This window comes from Leopardus geoffroyi, chromosome X (genome assembly GCF_018350155.1).
Source record: "Leopardus geoffroyi isolate Oge1 chromosome X, O.geoffroyi_Oge1_pat1.0, whole genome shotgun sequence".
NCBI classification, from domain to species: Eukaryota; Metazoa; Chordata; class Mammalia; order Carnivora; family Felidae; genus Leopardus; species Leopardus geoffroyi.
In genome coordinates this window covers 111,473,482-111,496,778 of record NC_059343.1, presented here as the reverse complement: position 1 = coordinate 111,496,778, position 23,297 = coordinate 111,473,482, and the positions used below count along the sequence as shown (strand labels likewise).

At 46.5% G+C, this 23,297-nt stretch overlaps 1 protein-coding gene across 2 annotated transcripts in view; it reads left to right on the top strand.

Moving 5' to 3' along the window:
- The first annotated feature begins 10,632 nt into the window (after nucleotides 1–10,632).
- GPC3 (glypican 3) overlaps nucleotides 10,633–23,297 on the top strand; it is a 426,034-nt gene continuing 413,369 nt past the window's right edge. Inside the window, exon 1 of one of the 2 annotated variants that reach the window (XM_045472533.1) lies at nucleotides 10,633–10,999. In XM_045472533.1, the coding sequence (XP_045328489.1) occupies nucleotides 10,825–10,999 (175 nt within the window). In that variant the 5' untranslated portion in view covers nucleotides 10,633–10,824. The remainder of the gene's footprint in view (nucleotides 11,000–23,297) is intronic. The other variant, XM_045472532.1, reaches the window with a different exon arrangement.

Here is a 23,297-nt window from a genome sequence, read left to right as displayed (position 1 = left end):
CTTTATGTCTTTGAACCTCAGGGTTTTTCTCACCAGTGTTACAGGGGCAATCGTACTTGCATGTCTGGTCTGCCTCATGGGCTGTGGGGAAGAACAACCCGGAAAAGGTATGGGGGGGTAGCCCTTTGTGAAAAGCATGAAGTCTTAAACGTAAGCGATTTGGAAAGGAGACAACTGAAACTTAACTGGGATGATGGGGCAGTCCTGGAAACTGGAAGCTTCCTTCTCAGATCCAGGGGTGTGTTGTCCAGCCCCCAAATTGCACTACGTGCCACCATTACTTTAATCCCTGTTTCTTGGATTGAAACATCCTGAAAGATCAAATTCTAAGGACAAAAAATGGTACGAGTGGATATATTGCCTCAGTTTGAAGAGTCCATAATAAGATTGGTACAGGGGCCAGGAAACTTGGCAGGCTTAAAATTCTGTTAATATCCGTGACACTGTGAATGTGCTAAGGGAACAGCACTAATAGTGCAAGTTCTGTTTGCAGCAAAATGGAAGTGAGAAAGATCTCCCTGGATTTCAGAATCATGGCTGCTTCAGGCGTGAACACAACTGCTCAGAGAAAGATGCTCTGTTGATCTGCTCATCTCAGAGTCAAGAACTAAACCGTATCTGTTGAGAGTGTAGACAAAGGGACGAGAGGCAAATCCATTCTTCATTCTTTGGTTTTTCTCGTTAACTGTCTCAGGGTTTCCCATCCTTGAGTGGTGTAGGGGCATTTGATAAACCCCAGATGGTTCAGAAGCACACAGAATCCTGCTTTATATTATCATCGTGTCTAGCGGCTGGCATGTGATTAAATGACCTTTTTGCCATAGGAGCAGTTGCACCGGGGAAGAGGAACTTTCCCTTCCATATGTGGGATAAATGTTTTCCCTCTCCATATAGACTATCAGCCGAGAGCCTGGCACTGTTTCTAGTCGTCAAGAAATCATTGGCCTTTTTCCTCTGAAGAAGAGTCAATTCGTTGCCTAGTATCTGGCAGAAAAAAAGAAAAGTAAATACAGCTTGATATTTCTGTACAGCAGTAAATTAGAAATGGTATGAGTAGTTGTGAATATGACTGTGAAGTTTAAAACCGGGGTAGATCTGGCTGCAAGCTCAAGTTTGAAAGCTTTTTTTTCAGGAGTGAATTTGAGCTCCTGTAGTTACATCCAGGAAATACGAGCCATTACTAAGGCTGGGAATTGAGGGTAAGGCCAAAAAAAAAAAAAAAAAAAAAAAAAAAGGGTCTGGAAATGTAATTGTAATTGGGGAGGCCGAACGACAGAGGTTAAGCCCTGGGAAATGGAAAGGCAAATCGGTGTCTGAGAATTCCTGGGCCTGTGGCAGTTGACTTGCTGGAGCCTGGCCATCACTGAGCACTGCTAGGCTCTCATACCCTCCACACGGACCTGTTTTAAGGGAGGCTGCAGGAGGGTTGAGCCGGAGCCAACACTGGGTAGTTAAAGGAGACCCTCTGAGAGCATATGTCCCCCCCAAACTTTCAAATCCTGCAAAGTCTTGATAATCTGGCACCCCCCCCCCAAAGCTGGCGTTGTGGCAAACCTGGTGATGACCTCACAACTAGAAATGCAAGACCTCAGTCATGCCTGGTGACTCTAGTGGTTAAAGAGAGATCTGGATAAGGACCGTGAGGGCAAGACTTTCCCCACTAATCGCTGTATCAACAATGCTTGGAACATAGCGACTGTTAAATAAATGCGGGTCATAAAAAATAAGGTAATGTGCATTAAAAACAAAAGCCAAACAGAAAACCTGGCTTTGAGGGCCTTTACAAGAAATAGTCTTAACGTTCGTAGGATAATGTGAATACCTACAATGTGCCAGATGCTTCACCTATGTTATCTAATCCTCTCAAAGACCCTGCAAGGTTATGTTTCTCCTAGCATGCAGAGAAGCTGAAAGAATATTTGTATTATCACATGAATTTATCTACCCATTAATTCGTCAACCAAGGTTAAATTTTTAAACCTTATTTTGTAAGTGAAGGCTCGGCCAGGTAGGGCAGCTGGCCTAAGGTCACCCAGCTAGTAAGTTAACAAAGCTGGAATTTGGACTCAGGACTATGTGACTCCAGGACCTACATTCATTCCATCACACCGCGGGGACCCTTGTGAACACGGTGTTGCGACATAAGTTAAAGCAAGTAAACTAAAGAGTGGGTTGAACCTGACTGGATGGCTGAAGTTACTGGTTACTGATACTGAAAGCAAGGGAACAGCCTAGGAAGGGTCTTACGTTCCCGAATCACAATTTGTAGAAAGCACATTAATGCAGGAGGGCCTGGATTGATACATTCTGTATAGTACATTAAAGGGGAAGGGACAAATCTTGACAGGGCATTTTTGTTGCAGTTGTTTTTAAGAAAGCGAGTTTCATGATGTGTCACAGGCCCAGTACAGATTCAGCCCGATGTTTCGCCATTTCTGTACATTCACAACATGGTACGAAAAGTAAACATGATAAAACAGAGCAGCAAGAACAGATCAGATTAGATCTCTTGTACTTTGTTGAATAAGGCAGGGAAATATGCAATACATTTCAGAGAGATTTCCACAGAAAAGATTGACACAGGGAAAAACCAGTAATATGCCCTCCAGAAGCTGACTACCATCATTTCCAGACAATCTAGTGACTTGGTAGACCCCCACGCAGCAAGATTTAGATAAACATAGGCTCTTACCGTTTAGTGCTTTACAATCTTAAAGAGTCAACATCAAAGCCTCAGTTATTTAAAGATTTTAATGACTTAATTCTAAAAATCTCTGAGACTTCTGGAGATAAAGAAAAGACGATAGAAGTATGCCTGTTTATATCTCCACCCTTGTAAATATTGCTTACAACAAGCATTCCTGGCTGCTCGTTAGGAGAAAAATTAGATTCTAAATGTTGTACACAGCACTGTTCTAAGATCGGGGCACAGAAGTCTAAGATTCCTTCCTTCAAGGAGTTCACCGTCACAGAAACGCAGACTGTCAGAGCTAGAAGGAACCTTAGAGAGCGTCCGGACCGCCTTCCTCAATTTCAAGTTGAGGAGGCTGTGTGGCTCAGAGAGGGTAAATTACTGATCCAGGGTCCCAATGTTCAGAGTGGCAGAACAAGAATTAGAAGCCAGCTCTTTTGACTGCTAGTCCTACGTTGTTTCAATTTTTCCGGTCCATTTGGGAAGACAGGAAACTCCCACGTGAAACAACTTCGGAACAATAGCAGACAAAAAGCTGCTAACAAACCATATGGTATTAACCATAAGTTTAACAGGAGTTTGAGGAGGACTGGAGACATCCAACAGAGCTTAAATCTTCTGCGTAATGACATTCAATTTATTTATGGCAGGGGGGGCTTGCTATGCTTCTGACATGCTGTACAGGATGAATGAGATGAAGGCATTCCAGGGGAGCGGGACTTCCCTCTGGATCTTATCATCTTGCTCTAAGAAGATAGGCTTTGGTACACAGGCTAGCATCTCCTTCACTTACAACAGAAAACCGGACATAAAATCGGGGAAGGGGTAGGTGGGAAATGATTGGTAAAATAAAACACAAAAGCTATGGAGTTCAACTTCTGTTTTGTAATTTACACCAGGATCTACTGAGATGCAAAGCCTCATGAAAATCATATTTACTCTCTTCTGAATATTGTTGAATAAAGGTGGGCCAAAGAAGAAGAATGCTTCTACGGGGAAATTTTTGTAGGAGAAATCTTTTAGTTAGAAATTTGTCTTCAAATGGGTTCTGTGTTACTGGAAAGTTTGTATGTGTTGGGATTTTTAAAAAATGTTTATTTATTGGGGCGCCTGGGTGGCTCAGTCGGTTGGGCGGCCGACTTCGGCTCAGGTCATGATCTCGCGGTCTGTGGGTTCGAGCCCCGCGTCGGGCTCTGTGCTGACAGCTCAGAGCCTGGAGCCTGTTTCAGATTCTGTGTCTCCCTCTCTCTGACCCTCCCCCATTCATACTCTGTCTCTCTGTCTCAAAAATAAATAAACGTTAAAAAAAATTAAAAAAAAATGTTTATTTATTTATTTATTCTTTTGAGAGAGAAAGAGAGAGACAGAGTGTGAACCGGCGAGGGGCAGAGAGAGAGGGAGACACAGAATCTAAAGCAGGCTCCAGGCTCTGAGCTGTCAGCACAGAGCCTGATGCGGGGCTTGAACCCACTAACCGAGAGATCATGACCTGAGCCGAAGTCAGACGCTTAACTGACTGAGTCACCCAGGACCCCCTGTGTTGCGATTTTAATAGGAGCTCTCTATAATGTGGAATGTGGAAATTTATTTTTGTAAAGAAAAGCATCACAGGGCTTTATTTGGAGAATATGTACTAAGTGACTATTATGGTACCGTGCACATACTAGGGCAATGCTTCTCAAACTGTAGTAAAGAATTCATTTATCTTATGGGGCGCCTGGGTGGCTCAGTCGGTTAAACGTCCAACTTCGGCTCAGGTCATGATCTCGCGGTCCATGAGTTCGAGCCCCGCATCGGGCTCTGTGCTGATAGCTCAGAGCCTGGAGCCTGCTTCAGATTCTGTGTCTCCCTCTCTCTCTGCCCCTCCCCCGTTCATACTCTGTCTCTCTCTGTCTCCAAAATAAATAAACGTTAAAAAAATTTTAAAAAAAGAATTCATTTATTTTATATTATGTTTATTTTCCATCCGACATGTACAAATACTTTGGGAAAATACAATAAAAATGAATGCCGAGAAAACCTGAAAAATAAAACCAAGATACAAGACTGTTTTTAAACAGTTATGAGACTCAACACTGGGGCCAATTCATCATGTGGTTCCATGTGGCTGCAATATCAAAATGCTATAACATTTTCTAAATGCTTGCTCTCCCTTTTTGTACTTAAGCTTGTCACAGATTGGTAGCAAACAGTGCAGGGACCAGCACAGGTACGCGGACCGCACTTTGAGTAGCACTTTCCTAGAGGAAATAGAAACGTAATAAGAACCCATGCTCATCTAAAGCCTACAAGTCATGGTGGGCATAATGGTGGGAAACATCCATTTGCTATACAATATGGCAAGTGTAGTGGCCCCTCCAGGTGTTGGTACAGCAAATATGGCAGACGCTGGGCTTGAGTGGTAGCGTGTGGAATGGTTCGGTACCACTCTCCCCTTCCTTTGGGTGTAGGCCCCGACCACAATGCTTCTCAAGAACACAGTTCCTCAAGGACAGACAGCCTTTATGGTAACTATAGAGTCGGGGTGGAGTGGAGATGGTCTCTTCTTGAGAGTTGCTACTTTTGAAATTCCCTGAGACTTGGGACTGTGGATGGGGTTTGGGAAGTGGGATGGGAGAGGTGGCTGAGAAAGCATGAGTTGCCATCTGTCGTGGCGGCTGTCAATTTTCCTCCCTCCAAATTGCTAGGAATTCACGGAGGTCTGAGGATAGGCAAGGACCGTGATGGAAGCAAATAACTTGAGAGGTCAGCTGCTGCAGATCCTTTGTTAACCTACTGGAGACCGAGGCTCCAGACCCTAAAGAGCCAGAAAAATACCATAGTAAAATTACTTATAGGTTCTACACACCATACATCATGGTAAATATATTACATTACCTGAACCACTGTGTTTTTTTGGCCACAATAATTCAAAGCAAAACAAAGTACGTGTGAATTGCCATGTGGCACATAAAACCATGCCTCGGGCATCGCCAGCCTTTAGATTTAATACTACCATATTCTCAACCACCAAACTACGACATTTTTTTAGAAAACCAAATATCCTACGCAACAGACAAAATGTTAGATATAGAGAGATACAGTATATCTGCCCAATCAAAAAAAAAATCAATGGACTCGGGATATGAAGAAATATGTTAGGAATCTAGATCAATATCCTTTATACAAACCAAGACAGAATAAAATAATTTTTTACTGGTAGCAATCAACATGATGCCACAAATAAAAATTTCAATAGTTCCCCCCCCATCCCCAAATCTTGGACTCTAACTTACAAGAACCTCAGTATATTTTGTGGATTTAGTGAGGGCAAAGCGTAGTCCCTGGTCTGAGGAGAGGCCATCCATCCACAACTCATAATGCAAGCATCTCAGCCGGCCCTATTAATTTTCCATACGCGCGGAGCCAAACTCTGCCTGGGATTATTATGCAATTTTCAAAATGGCTTTACGTCTTTCAACTTACAAAGTTACCATTTACATTGCACTGGCCTGCTGGCTGGGATGAATGAATGAACACTCTTTCCCAAAGGACCATAATTCATTCTCTGATCATAGCTTATACACTTGGGAGAATTGGGATCAGTGTGCCTGGCGCCTCCCTCCTCTCCGCCCCACAAAGGAGTCATACACTGCAAGAGAAGGGGAGACAAAGTGGCTGTGTGCCACGGAGCACAGAGGTGTGGCTAGGGAGGTGTTGACCGTGAGTAGCAGCCGTCCAACATATAAGCAACTGTCTACATGATGTGATTTCAGGTGCACCAAAAAAGGCCTCATTGCCCCTCAGTTTAAACACTCCCTTCCCACTTGCGAATGCCTAGAATTCCACAGTTTGGAGAGCTCTGTTCCTTTGGCTTAAAGCTTTGATCCCTGTCAAAATACCCGTACCCCTGGGTGGGCAGCCCCATTATATCCTATCAACCAGATATGCTGTAGGCGGATGGGTTTGAAAGTTTCTTCTCTGAAAGCAGATTTTGAGCGCAGGACCAAGGGGAGAAGATACTGTGCACCTGAGGGGGGTGGGGAGAGGAGGGCATCATCTGCGGGCCAGAGGGAACCGGGCCCAAGACAAACCGTGTGTGTGTGTGTGTGTGTGTGTGTGTGCGCGCGTGTGTGTGGCCGTGTGCTCGGCTGTGTATGCGCCTCTCCCGTGGCGGCAGCTGTTGAACACCCTTTCTTAGCTCTCTCCCAGAAACCTTGATTTATGCTGCTTCTGGAGCCACGGAACTAGACTCTCCTCCCAGCTACAGCAAGATAATAGCTGCTGGCTACAGCTGGGAATTCTCGAATTCTTTCAAACTGGAGACTAGGAACGAGAGGTGAAGAAAAGTTCTTCTGAGGTCCAAAGAGGAAAATGGGGCCCAGCGGTGTCATCTGAATGTTTCCAGCGGGACCCGAAAGCACAGAACCATGAACTGTAGAAAGTGAACGCTGGCTCACTCAGCACATCCTTTTGTGTTTCTCGACTGATTGTTTCTCTTTGTCTCTTCCAGCTGAAGAGTAAGCATGAGTCATCGGCCTGACTTCTAACCAAGGAAGGGAGCCTAGCAAGGTAAGACGGCTGTTTATGTAAAAGAGAAAAGGGAAAACCCGATCTTAACTCCTAGTCACTCATTTGGGCAGTACAGAGTATATACCGGAACAGATCTTATACTTTGGTAACGGAACTGGATGTTCGTCAGTAAAACTCCACGTCACTGGATGGGCAGAGTTTACTGAATTGACATCTGCCAGTGGTGTTCCCACAAGTGTTCCCGAGCAGAAGCCCATTATTCCTCGGGGTCTGTTCCAGTGCTTGAAGTTCCACTGCCAGAGTCATCGCTTGTGGGCCGCCAGGCTAGAAAGACTTGGAGAGGCCCTTATGAAAATAGAACCACTGCTGAAGCCTGGCACGTTTTATTAACTCCTACCTTAGGTTGGCTTCAAGACTTGAAGAAGCTGCTTGGACAGGGAGCAGACGCTCTAAGGCCAAAGACGTAGCCCTCCAAATCTCGGGGCCAGTCTGCCCGGGACCTAGCCCAAATCCTGGTCATTCACATACCAACCCCCAAGTTTTGCCCTATTGTCGTACTCCCAACACCATTCCATGTTTTCCTTCAAGCCAGCTCACGTTTGTACTGAAAGCAGCTCGTGACAGCGCCGTCTACCCAGCTTTGTCCTAATGAAATCATGGGTTAGGGGCACTACATTTCTCTAATCCATATTAAAATAAAGATCGGTTAAAAGACAAACCAAAAACTTCACCGGCCCACATATCACCAGAGCTCCACACACTTCACTCTGGGAAGCACTGGCCTGGTTCAGACAAAGTGTATTACATATAAAAGTTTATATTAAAAATAGGTTACAGTCCCTCATTTCAAGGTACTCAATACCCAGTAGTTGAAAACAACTGTTGCCTTTGTAGTTAGTTGCATGAGCTCTGGAAGATCATGAATTTATGGGAGGTCATGTCTTCCTCTGCGAGGTCATGAAATTCAATCAATGCTTGCCTTCCAATCTGCCCTTTGGTCACAGGGCTCCACAGGTGGAACATATCAAACTCACCAGCCAAATTATGACTCTTAATTGGTGTTTCTTTTAAAGTGGATATGTCATTTGTCAAATGTTCAATGCAGGCGCAGGCCTAGCCCCAGGCAAAATTATGAAGTAGGAGAAGAATGCCAGATACATAGGCGGCACTCAAATGTTTGTTGAAAAAAGAATGAATGAGCCCTCCGTCCTTGACTCCTTCTCTCCCAACCCCCACAGCCCCCAGGTCACTATGCCTTTTTCATTCTACGCCCAAATACAGCTGCTAGTTTTTTGCCTTCCAGATCTCCTCTGCCCTGAGCCTTTATCATTTCTCGACTGGATTATTTTCACAGCGTTTTCACTTGCTTCCAATCCTCTTCCTTCTCCAAGCCATTCTCCACAATCCACGATGTCGCTGGAGAGATCTTTTCCTAAGGCAAACATGATCATGTCACCCCTCTGCTTAACATTCCCTTACGTGGTTCCCCAGGCCTCTTGGCCTGGCTTCAAGACCGCATAATCTGGCCCTTGCTCACCTTGGCTGGTTGAGCTCCCCTGACCGCCTGCCTACCTAGCGTGAAACATTACTTGTGCTTCCCACTTGCACTTCTCCAACGGGGGCCATGCCAGGCTCTCCCGGCTCAGGCTCTGTTCACGCTTCTTCTTTTCCCATGGCACCCTCCTTGCCATCTTCTTTTCTGACCTCAACTGGCCTTTTCCATCTAAGTTTAGGGAACCATCTCTTCTGGGAAGCTTTCTCTGAGCTACCCGCTTACCCCTTAGAACCCGTTGCCTTTTGCCTCTGACTTATCTCCGACCATGTGCTGCGTTAACATTTTCTACTTGGTTGTTTTCCCCATTAACTTGTAGGTCTTTGAAGTTAGGTGCCATTGGGTTAATCTTTGGATCCCCATTGTCTGTTTGCATCCCACATATCTGGCGTGTAGTAGGGTAGTAGGAGTTCAAATATTTGTTATTGAATGAATGAATGAACAAATGAGTCAACTCCTCACCAGACTTCCCTTCCTTTGCCTCTTTTCTCCACCCGCAAGTTCTGGCACACGCCCCTGGCCTGGCACTCCCTGGAAAACTCCTGGCGTGGAGGCTCTCCCTTTTCTTTTCTTCGCAAAACCTACTTTTACCTCCATCAGAAGCAACACAATCAGATGATAAACTAATTCACACTGGGGTGTTAAGTCATGTCATTATACAAATACTTATTGAGTTCCTACTATGTGCAAGGCACTATGCTAAGGTGTGTGCGTGGGAGTCACAGAAAATAAGAGGGGAGTTAAAGATCCTTGCCTAGGAACACATAGGTAATGACTAAATGCATTCCTCCTTGGAGAGGTATTTCATTTTCGAAGAACTGGTTCTGATGGTGAAATTTAAGCAGGAGAGGTGGGGATTTGGGTCTAGGAGACAACAGCCTTCTTCTACTCCTTCTGCGAAACAGGCTAGCTCTGGCTCAGTGAATTTGCTGTGTCCAATGATTTTGTAATGAGTTAGGCTGGCGTTAAGCTCCAGGTTATTTTGTTGTCGCCAGTTGTGCTTTGCTTCACGAAGCGTCACCTGGGGCTATCTTGCAGGAGACAGATTCTTTTAACATTCTGGGATCAGGTGCTTTCTCTGATTTTGCGTGGCTCTTTGGAATCAAACCTAGCACATCCCACGGGCTTTGAGACTTTTTAGGTACGGGAGTCAGAGAAGAGGCAGGCTGTGACCCGCCCCCCCCCCCCCCACCGCCGCACCGGCGGTCCCCAGCTGCCCCAGAATGTAACTATTCGTGGGTTGGGTTTGCGAACCCGGCCGGGGTTGCCGCGTTGGGAAAACGGTGCGAGGGAAGCCCCTCGGAGAGCAGGAAGAGGTGGTGGATTTTGCACGGAAGGGGAAGACCTCGGGGGGCTCCGGTGGCCAGAGACGAGCTGGACAGGGCTGGCAGGAGGCCTGTGGCGAAGCGGAGAGGGGCCCCGAGGCCAGGGAGCCCCGCGCACCACGAAGAAGGATTGGAGAGGTTGCAAAAATCCTAAAGGGAAAAGCCCTGCCGGCTGTAGGCCAATGAGCGGCGGGAAGGAGGAGTGAGGCTGGGGAACTTCTCCCAGAGCCAGTCAGAGGGGACGGCTGCTGGGAAGCCAATCAGCGCGCCGGAGCCCGCAGCCCCTCTGCAGTAGTTATGCCAGAGCGCCCTGGGTAGAGCGGCGGCGAGCGGGCAGCTGGGTGGGCCGCCAGGAGCCACCGCACGCGCTCGGCGCCTTCCTCCCCGCCGCCCTCGCCCGGTCCCCGCGCCGCCGCGCCCCCGCGGGCCCCGCGGCCCCGCGCCCCGCACCCGCGGGCTCGCCACCGCTCGGCGGCCACCGCCCCCTGGCCGCGCGCTTGGCCTCGCCCCGCCCCGCCCGGTCCCCCGTCGCCCCGCCCCGCCCGCCGGCCCCGCCCCGCCTGAGCCGCCGAGCCGTTCCCGCCCTCGCCCCGCGCCCAGGTAGCTGCGAGGAAACTTTTGCCGCGGCTGGGTAGCGGCACGTCTCCCGCTCCTCAGGGCCGCTGCCAGCCTCGCCGGGTCTCGGGACTGCTCTCGCTCCCGCTGCCACTCTCCCGCGCTCTCCTCGCTGCCCGCGAAGCAGGATGGCGGGGACCGTGCGCACCGCGTGCTTGGTGGTGGCGATGCTGCTCGGCTTGGACTGCCCCGGACAGGCGCAGCCCCCGCCGCCGCCGCCGGACGCCACCTGTCACCAGGTCCGCTCCTTCTTCCAGAGACTGCAGCCCGGACTCAAGTGGGTGCCCGAAACCCCCGTGCCAGGTGAGGAGGAGTCCCCGCGCGCGTGCCCCGCGCCCGGCGGTGAGCCGGGGTGGGGGTGGGGGGGGGGCGAGTGGCGGCCGTACCCCGAGCGCGCCGGCCCCGCGGGCCGGCGGTCGTACGCCCCGCCGCTGGGCACTCGGGAGCGGTCGCTGCGCCCGCGGCCCGGCCAGGTCTACCGAGGGAGGGCGGAAGGGTGAGTAGGGATCGTGTCTGCATCCCCCCGACTCGCTCTGCTGTCGGGGAAGGTGCGGGTGGGAGGAACCGCGGGGATGGCCTTCCCGCGAGCGCCCATTTTTGGGGGGAGGGCGGGAAGGGGGGAGCTGCTTCCCTGGGCCTCGGCGAACTGCCGCCCCACAGCCGAGCCGGTGCCTCGGGCGTTTGCCACCCTCGCTCGCGCGAACGTGCCAGCATTTCAGCCTCAGCCGGACCGCGGCTCCGGCCGTTCCCTCCCCAACCTGCCCCCACGCCCTCCTTTCCGCAGCCTGGGTTCCCGGGGCTCGCGGGCCCAAGTGCAGGCAAAGTTGAGGACAGATCTCCGAATCCGCAGTGGCAGGTAGAGACACGCTGGGGGAAACTTTTGAGTAGGTGGGTCCCCGCGATGAGGAGGACCGATCCTTTTCCTTCAAAACAGCGTCCCTTATCTAGGTTGGCAAAATCGCTTCGGAAACCGTGCTGCTGGCCGGGGAGCAGGAGTCCAAAGATGATTTAACTCCTCCCCTTCTCAAATTCATCTGCCTTCTTGACAGGCTGGACCCTGAAGGGGAGATGATTTTAGGTGGAGGAAAGTTTCCGAACGCCTGCCTTTTGTTCTGCACAATCAGATCGTGTTGTAAGGGCGTATTTTAACCTTAGCTCAGGGCTGCCGCTGTCAACAGATGAATATTAATGGCCTCGCGTGATTGACTGTCCCGCGGTTGGACTCCTAAAAGCCTGCTTTAGAATCCAATTAGGACAAGTTGCTACACTGACAATGCGGGCAAGAAGAGTTGGTTTCAAACAGGTTAATTTATCGGAGGTGCGCTCCGCAGCAACGGCCGGTGGCAGTCGCAAACCCTGCGACGTCTGTGGCCTCCGGGGTCTCTTTCCCGACCCGTGCATCCGGCGGGGCGCGCGCCCCGCGCTTCGGAGGGATCGGGAAGCAGCCCTCGTCAAAACTTGGCTCGTGGCTCTCAACAAGTCAGAGAGGCGGGTCAGATGGTCGGACCAAGTTGTGAATGCGATGCGCGCCCTGTGGGCGCTAGCAGCGAGCGTTCGCTAGCGGGAGGTTACCTAGGCAGCCAGCGCGCCCTCAGCCCTCAGCCTTTTCTTTAGGTGGATGAAAAGAGCCAAGCGAGCCTGCTGTTTGGTTGCAAAGGTAATTGGTCACCCCTTTTGGCGACTGAAATGCATTTGCGCGTACGTTAAATATTGCTTGGCAGGATTTCGCTTTATGGGAGGGGAGAACTGCCTCTTCCACTGTTAGGTGTTAATAACGTACCGCGTGGGCGTGTGCAGGAGCCGTAAGGGGCAACCTACGAATCGGTTCCACAGGGCTGAAACAACAGGCGAATGTCTCTCCCCTCGAAGTGCCGTGGTAATTAGATTGCTAAGGCCAGAGAACACGCTTTTGTTGATAATGTAAAAATTGGTCCTCACAGGATGAGTCCCCACAAGATGAATGGGTCCAGGGTTGGGGTTGGGGCCACATTTGGCTGATTTGAAGCCAGGGAGTAAAGGTTGTGCTCAAAAGAAGAAAAAGACCAGAGGGAACACGCTGATACTCAGTGAGCAACCCCCTCCCTCTACGCACACTCGTGCTGGCTGGTGCTGGCCCTCCCTCCTCCTCCCCAGCTCTCTGGCTGCCTGCCTCTTCACAGCATCTGTATACAAGTACTGGGACGGCCCACACACTGTGTGTAAGAGATTTGGCCTGGGCCTCCTCCCTCTGAGCTCCCTTGCTCCCTGCCTAGGGATGGCCATGCTGCAGAGAACAGGAACTCCTAATGGGCATTTTTCCTTTTCCTCCAGTATTTCCCGAACTCTGTAGGAAAAAAAAAAAAAAATCACTTTCCAAGGGTCTTCGTAGAAACCCAGCTTCCCTGCTTCACTTGTATTTAACAAACACGTGCAGTGGTGAGCTCTACGTGGCCGGCACTGCTTTGACTCCGGCTGGAGTAAGGCCAAACTTCAAATACGGTGATACCCATGCCGCTACCATGTATCCTGGATTTTCTGGGGGCAGTGCAGATTGCCAGTACTCTGTCTTGGCACGAAAACCATGTGTCCTGAATTTCACTTGGGCAAATGTGGTCACTGTAGAGTGGAAAACATGGTGAAAATCCTAATGTCCATGTGTGGAAAGAGCTCATCAGTATTTCAGAGAAGAGACGATAATGGCAGACTAAATACAATGGCAAGTGCATAATTTCAAAGTGAATAAATGTGTAATTTGCTGCTGTCATTCAGTGGTTGGAAATTGAAAGAGAGCTGCAAATTATTTGATAGTTATGAACCATCAAGATGACCGCTTGACTTTTTTTTTTCCATCTATATTTTAAGCCGTGTTCAGTTTTCCCGCTCCACTGTATTAACTGCATTAAAGCTTTCTTTGTCCCAGATAAAATGAGATTTGGTCACAGTAAGGAGAAATCCTGGAGAATGTCCTGTGTCACTTAGGGGGAGCATTTGGGATTGACTGCTAACTTCGGCCATTAGCAGAATTGGGTTAGAGTGGATAAGGTACATTTCTTATGCTAATATGGATGAGACTAAATGGCGTTTGAAATCAGCCAGCCTAAACAATAAATCACTGGTGTTGAAGGGGGCTACACCAGACTTCCACAAAGCTGATCTAAAGCCTTACAATCTCATGTTCCCATTTCTTTTAGAGCGTTCAAAGGCACGGGATAGCAATTCTAAATAGCATGTCCCCCAAATCCATAGATCTTTTCATACCCCACTCTCTTTTTTAAGGATTTGTAACTTGGAAAGCACCACAGATGGAAACCAGGCACACAGAGTTAGCATTTGGCAGAAAAATCCATATAACTGACTTTCAGTGTAGCTCTTTTGCCCTTATTTAATTTAGAAAAATTCAGAAAAAAGCCGATGAGCTCATAAGTCTAGATGTTTATTTTGTTTTGCTTAACCTACCCACAGGCGCAATCAAGAATGGATACAATTTTAGGCAAGGAACGTGAGCTAGTAATCAGACAATGATGTTTCCAATTGTCTCAAGGGAATGTTACAGAAGTCTGAAAAAAAATTCCTCTAAACAAAAATCAAGTGTAATTCACTTTATGAATGCCATACACCACTTTTGTGGGGGGTGGTGGTGAAGGGGACGGATCGGAATGAGAAAATCAAACAAACCGTGGTAGTGTTGCAACTCCCCAAAGATTGAGGGATCTTGCCTTAGAGGGCCTTGGAAAGTGCGGGAACCGATCCAGAAGGCCAAACTCCGGTATGGGTAAAAGGCAACCCTGAAGAGCCAGGATGGACTTGGCGTTTCTCAAAACAGATGAAACGACATAAAAATCAAGATCAGCATTCTCGAAACAAAGAGAGAGTGTGCTATTGGTTGTTGTTGTTTTAAAGTGTGAGAACTAGCAACCGTATCTGGGTGGCCAGCTGTGGTTCCCCCATTCGTTTGAAGCAGTTAGTGGTCCTAGCGTCGAGAGGGAGAAGTAGTAGTGAAGTGTTGGGAGGGTTTTCTCTCTTCCGAGACCGCACCAGACATTTGGGCCAGCAGGTGATTCGTTAAAACTTGGAAAAAGTCGTATTATTGTATGCTAACTGGGAACAGTTGGGAGAGTCCTTTCGAATGTGGTCAGTGTATTTCTTCCACGCGCCCCGATGGTCGGTCCCGAGCTGTGCGTGGAGGGAAGCGTGGATCCGATTGAGGAGATAGCTGATGACTTGGGCTGCAACGAGTGTGAGAGTGGCGCCCCTTGGCAGGCCCTGCACGAGGTGCTGGACGTGCCGAGGGGAGCAAGACACAGTCCCTTTTGTCAAGGCGGCTTGCATTCTAGTAGGGGAGCCTACGCGTAAACAGGCTTCTCAGGAAACTTGTAGGATTAAACAGGGTGAAAAGGGCTAGAAAATACCTCCAGGAAATTGGCTGAAATGGTCACAATAGCCAGCCTGGGCAAGGGAAAAGAACTGAAGAGATGAAGTGGGAGATAGGGCGAACGCTCTTAATAGGGCCGCCATCTTACAAAGTTTTCTTAATTCTTGGAGCAAATTCCGTGTTTGTAAGCATTAGGAGATGTGTGCATGAGATAATTCTGATGGATGCTAGATGACACAGATGGTGTCAGTTTTGCAATTTTTTTTTTCCTATGGGCTGGTAGATTGCATCCAATATTTTGATGCAATATTTTTGAGCATTCTGCTACTTTCATCTTCAGAGTCGCAATGTTTGGTGTTCACTGTAGCCTAGAAAAAGGCCGCTTATTACCAACCTGGGAAGAAAGAGGCCTGGATTTGTCTGCTATGAGACAAGACAGAAAATATTTTTTCTCCTTAAATGGCAGCTATCAATGACCATGCCAACTTTAGTGTTTGATGCATGTACAAAAGCATGGGTCTTAAGAGGTATCTTATTACTCATTTCTAAGAAAATTGAAGATAATCACTTATAACTTGTGCACCCGATACATCATTTGGAAAGAATTTCACTAGGGATCATATTGCTCAACTGAAAAGTTCTGGCACGCTGAATTTGTACATTTTTGTGAATGCTTCCTTTACTCTGATCTCTCGCTTTTTTCTGCATATGGTTATTTGTATGTTTTAGATTAGAAGCTTCTTAAAGGGAAAGCACTGCATTTGATGCAGTGTTGAGCACAATACCGAGAGCACCATAGGGCAGTTAGTAAATTATTGACGATAATAGAATTTCTAGATCATTATGTATTCTCTATGAACTCTCAAATACTTTCCTAAGCTCTGTGTCATCTTACTTATTTTAAAAGCCTAAGTCCAGTTTGTTCTGGCACATTATTGGGGTATGTGGACAAACTTTTCAGGCTACATATATTTTGACTGGAGAAAGATTCGGTCTTTCCTTAGTTAGCTGGCAACGCATACCATCAAGAAGGGCTTATTAATGTCGAGTACCCAAAGAACAGATTGAAATTAGCAACATTGTTATGACAGGTTTAGTATCATTACAGATCAACAATTATTATAGCACATAAATTGTAGGACATCTCTTAAATCAAACTCTCTTTGATTTCATGTCAGCTAGACCTTTCTCGTTAACGTTGACATTACCGTATTTGGGAGTTGAGCTATAACACATGCACAGACCTGTTGAAGTACCCCACACGTTTCTGTAACCTGGGATCAGAATTTGTGCTGCGGCTCAATTCAAGAGACCGTAGTAGGAGCCAACATCTATTCAGCCCTAGCCAAGCTTGCAAATGGGTTTGATGTTTTGGGTAATCTAGGGTCTAATGGCAAGTGTGGGCAGAACCCTCCCCCCCACTCATCTGCCCGTATTTAGCAAATTGTCTGGCTTGAAACAGGATCTCCAGCACTCCATTAAGAAATGAGCATCGGAGAATAGAATCCAAATCACGGGCCCCAGACTGGCTTTGGAGACAGCATAAGGTAATGGGAATTTACCTTCTGAGATAGAATGTCAGGGAGAATGCGATTCAGAAAGCAAGGTGAAGGTGGGCATACCGACAGAGAAAATGTGCATTTTGAAATGCTGCGTTTGAGGGGAAAACCCTCACTGGAACATTATCGTCTCGCTTGAACACCTTGTTGAATACAAAATAAAGAAGATTTAGTTCCGTACTTCCAGTTGGGCCGATTGAAGATCAATTACGTGGGTGCCAATTATTAGAAATACTTGTCTGCCATTTTTAAACAAAAATGAATCCAGATTGATTACCAAGAAAGGCATTTTCACTTCTGCCTCTCTTTGTGTGTAGCTGGATAAAGCCTTATTGGAGAGTTTGTATTTTTCCTCATGAGTAAAAAAAGAGTCAGTGTTAGGACCAAAATGCATTGCCAGTGTTCCAAACAGTTAATTACTTCCAGTAGCTGAAATTGTATTTATATGCTAGATTAGTAAATCTCCTAAGCTCTTTGAAGTATACTTAATAGGCTTATATTGATAAATAATTGATAGGAAGGGAGATAAAATACAAGTGAGAGTGGCAAGAAGAAGGGACAGGGAAGTTAAAGCCATTATAAAAGAAACCCCCACTCATTGTATCCTATCTATCCACCTGAAAGTTGAATGATGTACATTTCTCAGAAATGATGGTTCTGAGGGCCGCCTGGGTGGCTCAGTCGGTTTAGTGTCTGACTCTTGCTTTCATCTCAGGTCATGATCTCAGGGTCGGGGGGGATTGACCCTGCGTCAGGCTCCACGCTATGCATGGAGCCTGCTTGAGGTTCTCTCTCTCCCTCCCCTTCTCTCTGCCCCTCCCCCGCACATGTGTGCGCATGTGCGTGCTCTCTCTCTCTCAAATAAAATAAAATGAATAATAATAATGAAAAATAAAACATTTTAGAAGAAGAAGTGATGCTTTTGAGAATATCCTGTGTTTTTCAGGATTTTCACAATGAAATATGTGTTTATTTCTTATAAATCCAGAATGAGGCAGAATTTTAGACTACAATTTTAATTGGTCTTCCTGAGTCTGTCTTTTGGAAATAAGTTTATGACTGCAAAATTAGAAATTGTGAGTATGGCATCTTTCAGGCATGTGTTCATTTTCATCTATGTCTGCCTTACTGGGCTGGGATCTTCATCTTTGTATCTGCAGGGTCTAGCACAGAGCATAGTACAAATCGTAGGTGCTCAATAAATATTTGTAGACTAAATGAATGAATGGAGGTAGAAAGGCATTACAAAGAAAATTTCCATGAAGCCAATATTTAAGTAGTTGATTCACTTTTACTAACATATTAAGGTTTCTAAAAAAGTAACTATTTTTCAGGTCAAAAATCCATTTGTTGTCTATAGGTAAGTGTCAAAGAACTGCTTTAACTCACGTGGCTGCACTCTAATTCCCTGAAAGAAGTAGACTAGCCACATCTTACGAGAGGTAAGTATTCTGTGCTTGTCTACAAGGCTATTCTAAGTAGTTTATAGATAAATACATCGACGTCTACATAAATGCATACATTTCCTTTACAAATCTGTGGTATTTAGGTTCCAAAAATAATGCAGCTTGGTGGCACTTACCAGAAACATACAAGGAATGTATGTAAGTTTTTCTTTGCTCTTTGGTGTTCCTTACATAGAACATCGAGTTTCCTAAGTGTACATTTAGAAGGACATAATCCAAAGTGGATATTCAGCCATGGAGATTTTATTGGAGTAGGATAAAGGGCCTCATGAGAGTTCTTTTAATTTCTGTATGCGTTAGAGCAGACTTTTAAAGTCAGCTGAGAAAACTCAACTAGTTGGCTAGGGATGACCCACTGGGAATTCTTTCAGCTAGAAGCCCAACTAGGAAAGAGGGTAAAAAAGAAAGGGAGGGTGTTCTTTTGAAAATAATATCAGAATTGCCTTTGTATCCTTTCCTCCTTAATTATGGTTCTGCTCCCTCTCCCCTAAACTCTTCATTCTGGTACTTGTATTATATAGCGGCATCCTGGGATTCCTCATTGCTCTCTGTCCAGTTTTGGTTTGGATGATCGAAGCTGAGGGAAACGTGGGGAAGATAGGAAGGGTTAGAGCTACAGATTCAGGGAGGACGTTCAAATCCCTTACCCTGGCATGTATCAGAAAGTTCACTGACACATAACAGACTTGAAAGGAGTAGAAAACATTTGACTTTGGAAATTTGCATGTGCAGAGAAAATGTGGAGATATGCCCCAATTGCATCTGGGTCATAGAAATACTCTTTGTGCACGTCTTGGTTTGGTGAAGTACATAGCTTATTCATAGCATCTGCCAGACCGTACAGGCGTTGAATGCGGGAGCTATATTTGATTCATCGTGATATCCTCTAGAGTGGTGAGTAGAGGGCCTTGTACAGAGTTGTTTTTTTTTTTTTTTTCAACGTTTATTTATTTACTTTGGGACAGAGAGAGACAGAGCATGAACGGGGGAGGGGCAGAGAGAGAGGGAGACACAGAATCGGAAACAGGCTCCAGGCTCTGAGCCGTCAGCACAAAGCCCGATGTGGGGCTCGAACTCACGGACCGCGAGATCGTGACCTGGCTGAAGTCGGACGCCTAACCGACTGCGCCACCCAGGCGCCCCCAGAGTTGTTAATAAAGATTGGAATGAATGTGAACATAAACGCCTAGAGACACAGTCTGCAGGACTTGACCGCTGTTGAATGAGATCCTAGGATGGCAGGCACCTAGAGAATGACTGGGTCTCTGGATGCATCATTGTCTAAGTTGATCTGCGGTAGGGACTGAGGATGGGGTGGTGGAGGGGAAGCCATTTTATTTGTTCTCTGTGGCCCTGGGAGCCTTGTTGCCCCTCTTTCAAGATTGAAGTCTGGGGGGGTTGTGACAGATGGAAAATTTTACCTACAGATTTATCTAAATGTGGTCCTTGGGGGGAACCTGGCTGGCTTAGTCGGTGGAGCATGCGACTCTTGATCTTGGGATCGTGAGTTCAAGCCCCATGTTGGGTATAGAGCCTACTTAAAAAAATCAGTGTGGTGTTTGGATAGGTTTTATATGTATTTTTATTTATATATTTATATGTATGTGTGTATTCGTAGATTATATATGTACAAATATTCTATATTTCTATTTTGATAGCAACAATTTATAATCTTGTGTCATTTAAACTGTTTGAAAGTTGTTAATTATTACTGTTGGTAGTGAGAGGTCTTTGAAAAAAAAATTTTTTTATGCTTATTTATTTGAGAGAGAGAGAGAGAGAGAGGGAGGGAGAAAGAGGCAGAACGTGAGCTGGGGACAGCAGAGAGAGAGGGAGACACAGAATCTGAAGCAGGCTCCAGGCTCTGAGCGGTCAGCACAGAGCACGATGCGGGGCTCAAACTCACAAACTGCGAGACCATGACCTGAGCGGAAGTCGGATGCTTAACTGACTGAGCCACCCAGGCGCCCCAATAGTGGGTGGTCTTTTACAACCATACCTTACATTTGTGTCGTGAAAGCCTTGCTTTCATATATCTTATGTACAGACAATGCAGTCACTCATAAAGTGTCCGCAGATTTTGAGTTCCACTAAGCTGTTTGGTTCCAACACACACACGTACACACTCACGTTTGTACACTCATACATACCAACATACAATATCCCTACCTCTGTCCGTCCTTAATAACCTAGAGAATAAGCCTAGCTTACCCTGGGAAGAGATAAGGGGTACAGCTTTTCAGAGCTCGAGTAAACCATTTTCAGTTGGATTGGCCCCAAATTGTTGCAGAGCAAATTGTCACTGATATCATAGAGCTCATTTATTAAGTTCCATCATTATCCTAAGTACAGAGATGTGATCGCCATTTAAAGCAGTGGTGGTCAACCCATACTGTGAATTTGGCTCATTTTGGAGAATGACTTCTAGCACTGGCTGCATAGCATGTTGAGCTCCATAGAAATGAGAATGTGACCCAAGAGGCAGTTTCCAAGTTAGCTTTCATGGACTGATTGTATTGGGGACCACATTGAGTTGTTTTGGAAAACAGATGGAAATTCTCAGCAAAGGAACCTACTAATAATGAACCTTATATGCTATCTCTGCATAAATATTTAAAAGTTTTTCATTCATTCTCTCCTTCAGCCAACATTCACTGAGCACTGATTCTAAGCCAGGTACTGATGGCGTGAGATAAAATCACTGCCTAGCGCGGGGGCCGGATAAGGAAAACCAGAGATGTCAAGGCAGTGCCACGAGAGCTGTCATGGAGCTGGGCACCATGGACGGATCTGGGGGGCTGTTGAGCTATGGAGGAGGGGTGCCCCGCTGCCCTTAAGTTGGCTGTCATGTAAGGTATACGCAGAGGCACAAAGAGACAAAATGACACATTTGCTGGGCTGGAATACTTTGGATTGCTTGGCGAACAGCTGTGGGGAAAGGAGAGGAAAGATGAACTGGAAAAGTAGGCAGGAAATGCTGAGGAGTTTCCTCGGGCCGTGTCCAAGCATGATGAGGAGCCATGAAAACATTTTAAGAAGAGAAAACATATGGAAAATGACCGGAGAGTGAGTGGTGACAAGGAGTTTTAGTAATACAGGTGAAGAAGGAGGGCAGTAAATACGGGAGCAAAAGATAAAGTTGAGAGACTAGAGGAAGTGGACCAGGTAAGTCTAGAACTTCTAGTTTTTCTGGGTGGTGGGGCATGGCACATAATAGGTGGTCAGGAAATATTTGTTAAATAAATGAGTGAAATATAGGAAGACTATAGTTTTTAAAATATTTTTAAACTAAACTCTACCCCCAGTGTGGGGGCTTGAACAGACGACCTTGAGGTCAAACGTCACATGCTCTACCAACTGAGCCAGCCAGGCGCCCCAGGAAGAACATATTTTTAAGGGGTGAAATAATGAGTTTGATTTTGAAGGGGCTGAGTTTGAGGGGTTCTTTGATCATTGAGGCAGAAATGTCTGCTAGACAGTTGAGCCTGTGTTTTGGATCATAGAAGAGAGAGAAATCAGGGCTGGGGATACATACTTGGACATTAACAGAATATAGATGGTAATTGAAACTCTGGGAATAGATGAGATCACTGGGAAATAGTATGTATACTCTTCTAGAGTTCAGGAGAAGCATAGTTGGGACTCATCAGCATATAGGCTTAAGTTGGAAGTCATGGGTGTGGATGATATTTTCCAGGCTTTTGCATGTGACACATCTTAAAATGCATTTTGCCAACATCTGGTGATTTAAAAAAAAAAAAAAACTGCCAAAGACTTCAAGAATTCTCTTGATTAAGAGAAAGTATGAGTATGTGTTGTCATGGTCCAAGATTTTGTAAATAAGATAATGCACTACCAAATGCACGTGCGTGCGCAAACACACACACACACGCACACACACACACACACGAGGGTGGGGGGGATGTAGAGAAGTATATTTGAATCAAGGGATTGGACTTCTATTATTTTTGATAGCAGTAATTAATAATTTGGTGTGATCTTTAAACTGTTTGCAAGTTGTTAATTGTTACTCTTAGCAGTGGGTGGTCTTTCACAACCATTTGTGTTGTGAAAGCTTTGCATTCACATATCTTATGTACAGACAATGCAACCACTAATAAAGTGTCCCTAGCTTCTGAATTCCGCTGACCTGCTTGCTTCTGACATAGAGACCCCTCTGCACACTACCCCCCTACCCCCACTAGCTGGGGAGCAGCGTCTCACTCTGGAGAATGAAAGCTGTAGCCGTGTGTAGCTTTTGGAGCTCTGGTCTCTATTCCACGGCAGACTGGGCCCTGCTGGCTGGTCTCTGAAACATGTGGTTCCAAGCAAATACTAGGCATACTTGTGTAATTGGGCTGATCTTGTCTTAAGTGTCTATGAAGATGTAATGTTTCTTTGGTTGCGGGGAGAGAGGGTGGTCTAATGTTCTGTTTCTCTGGCATGAATAGTTTCTTTAATTTCCCTTTTGGTTAAGAGATTGCCTTCATTGAGGTTTCTACTTTCATTCAACGTAAGCTTGAAAGTCCTTGATCTCTCGCTGATTTAAAAAAAAATTTTTTTAATGTTTCTTTTGAGAGAGAGCGCGAGTCGTGGAGGGGCAAAGAGAGGGAGAGACACACAATCCGAAGTAGGGTCTAGGCTCCGAGCTGTCAGCTTAGAGCCCGACATGGGGCTTGCACTCAGGAACTGAGAGATCATAACCTGGGCTGAAGTTGGACGCTTAACGGACACAGCCACCCAGGCGCCCCTCCAGTTGATGTTTGGAGGCCACTTTCAGGTTGATGGAATAGTTTGGAAAGGCCCCAAGGGAAGAGCATGGAAACTACCATTTACTGAGTGCCTGCTATGTGCCAGGTGCTTTATGTTTAATCTCATTTAATCTACACAGCAAACCTGAAAGATAGGTGGCATCGTCTCCATTTTACAGGTGAAGAAACTGAGGCCCAGAAAGGTTTCCTTTCCCCAAGGTTGTGTAAGCGGCGGAGCCACGATTTGCATTTGGATTTGTCTCACTTGATAGCGCATGGTCTTTCTAGTATGCCCACTGGGTTCCGAAGGGGAAGGAATATGGTTTGGATATAAAGCATTTGACTTGACTTCCCACACTCCTTTGACTTTGTGACATTTTTTGCTCTGGGCTCCTCTCCTACTCCAGAGCTGATTCTCTCTCTGCTTGTTTGCCTTCTTCCTCCCGCCCCTTCTTAGACGCAAGTGCTCCAGCA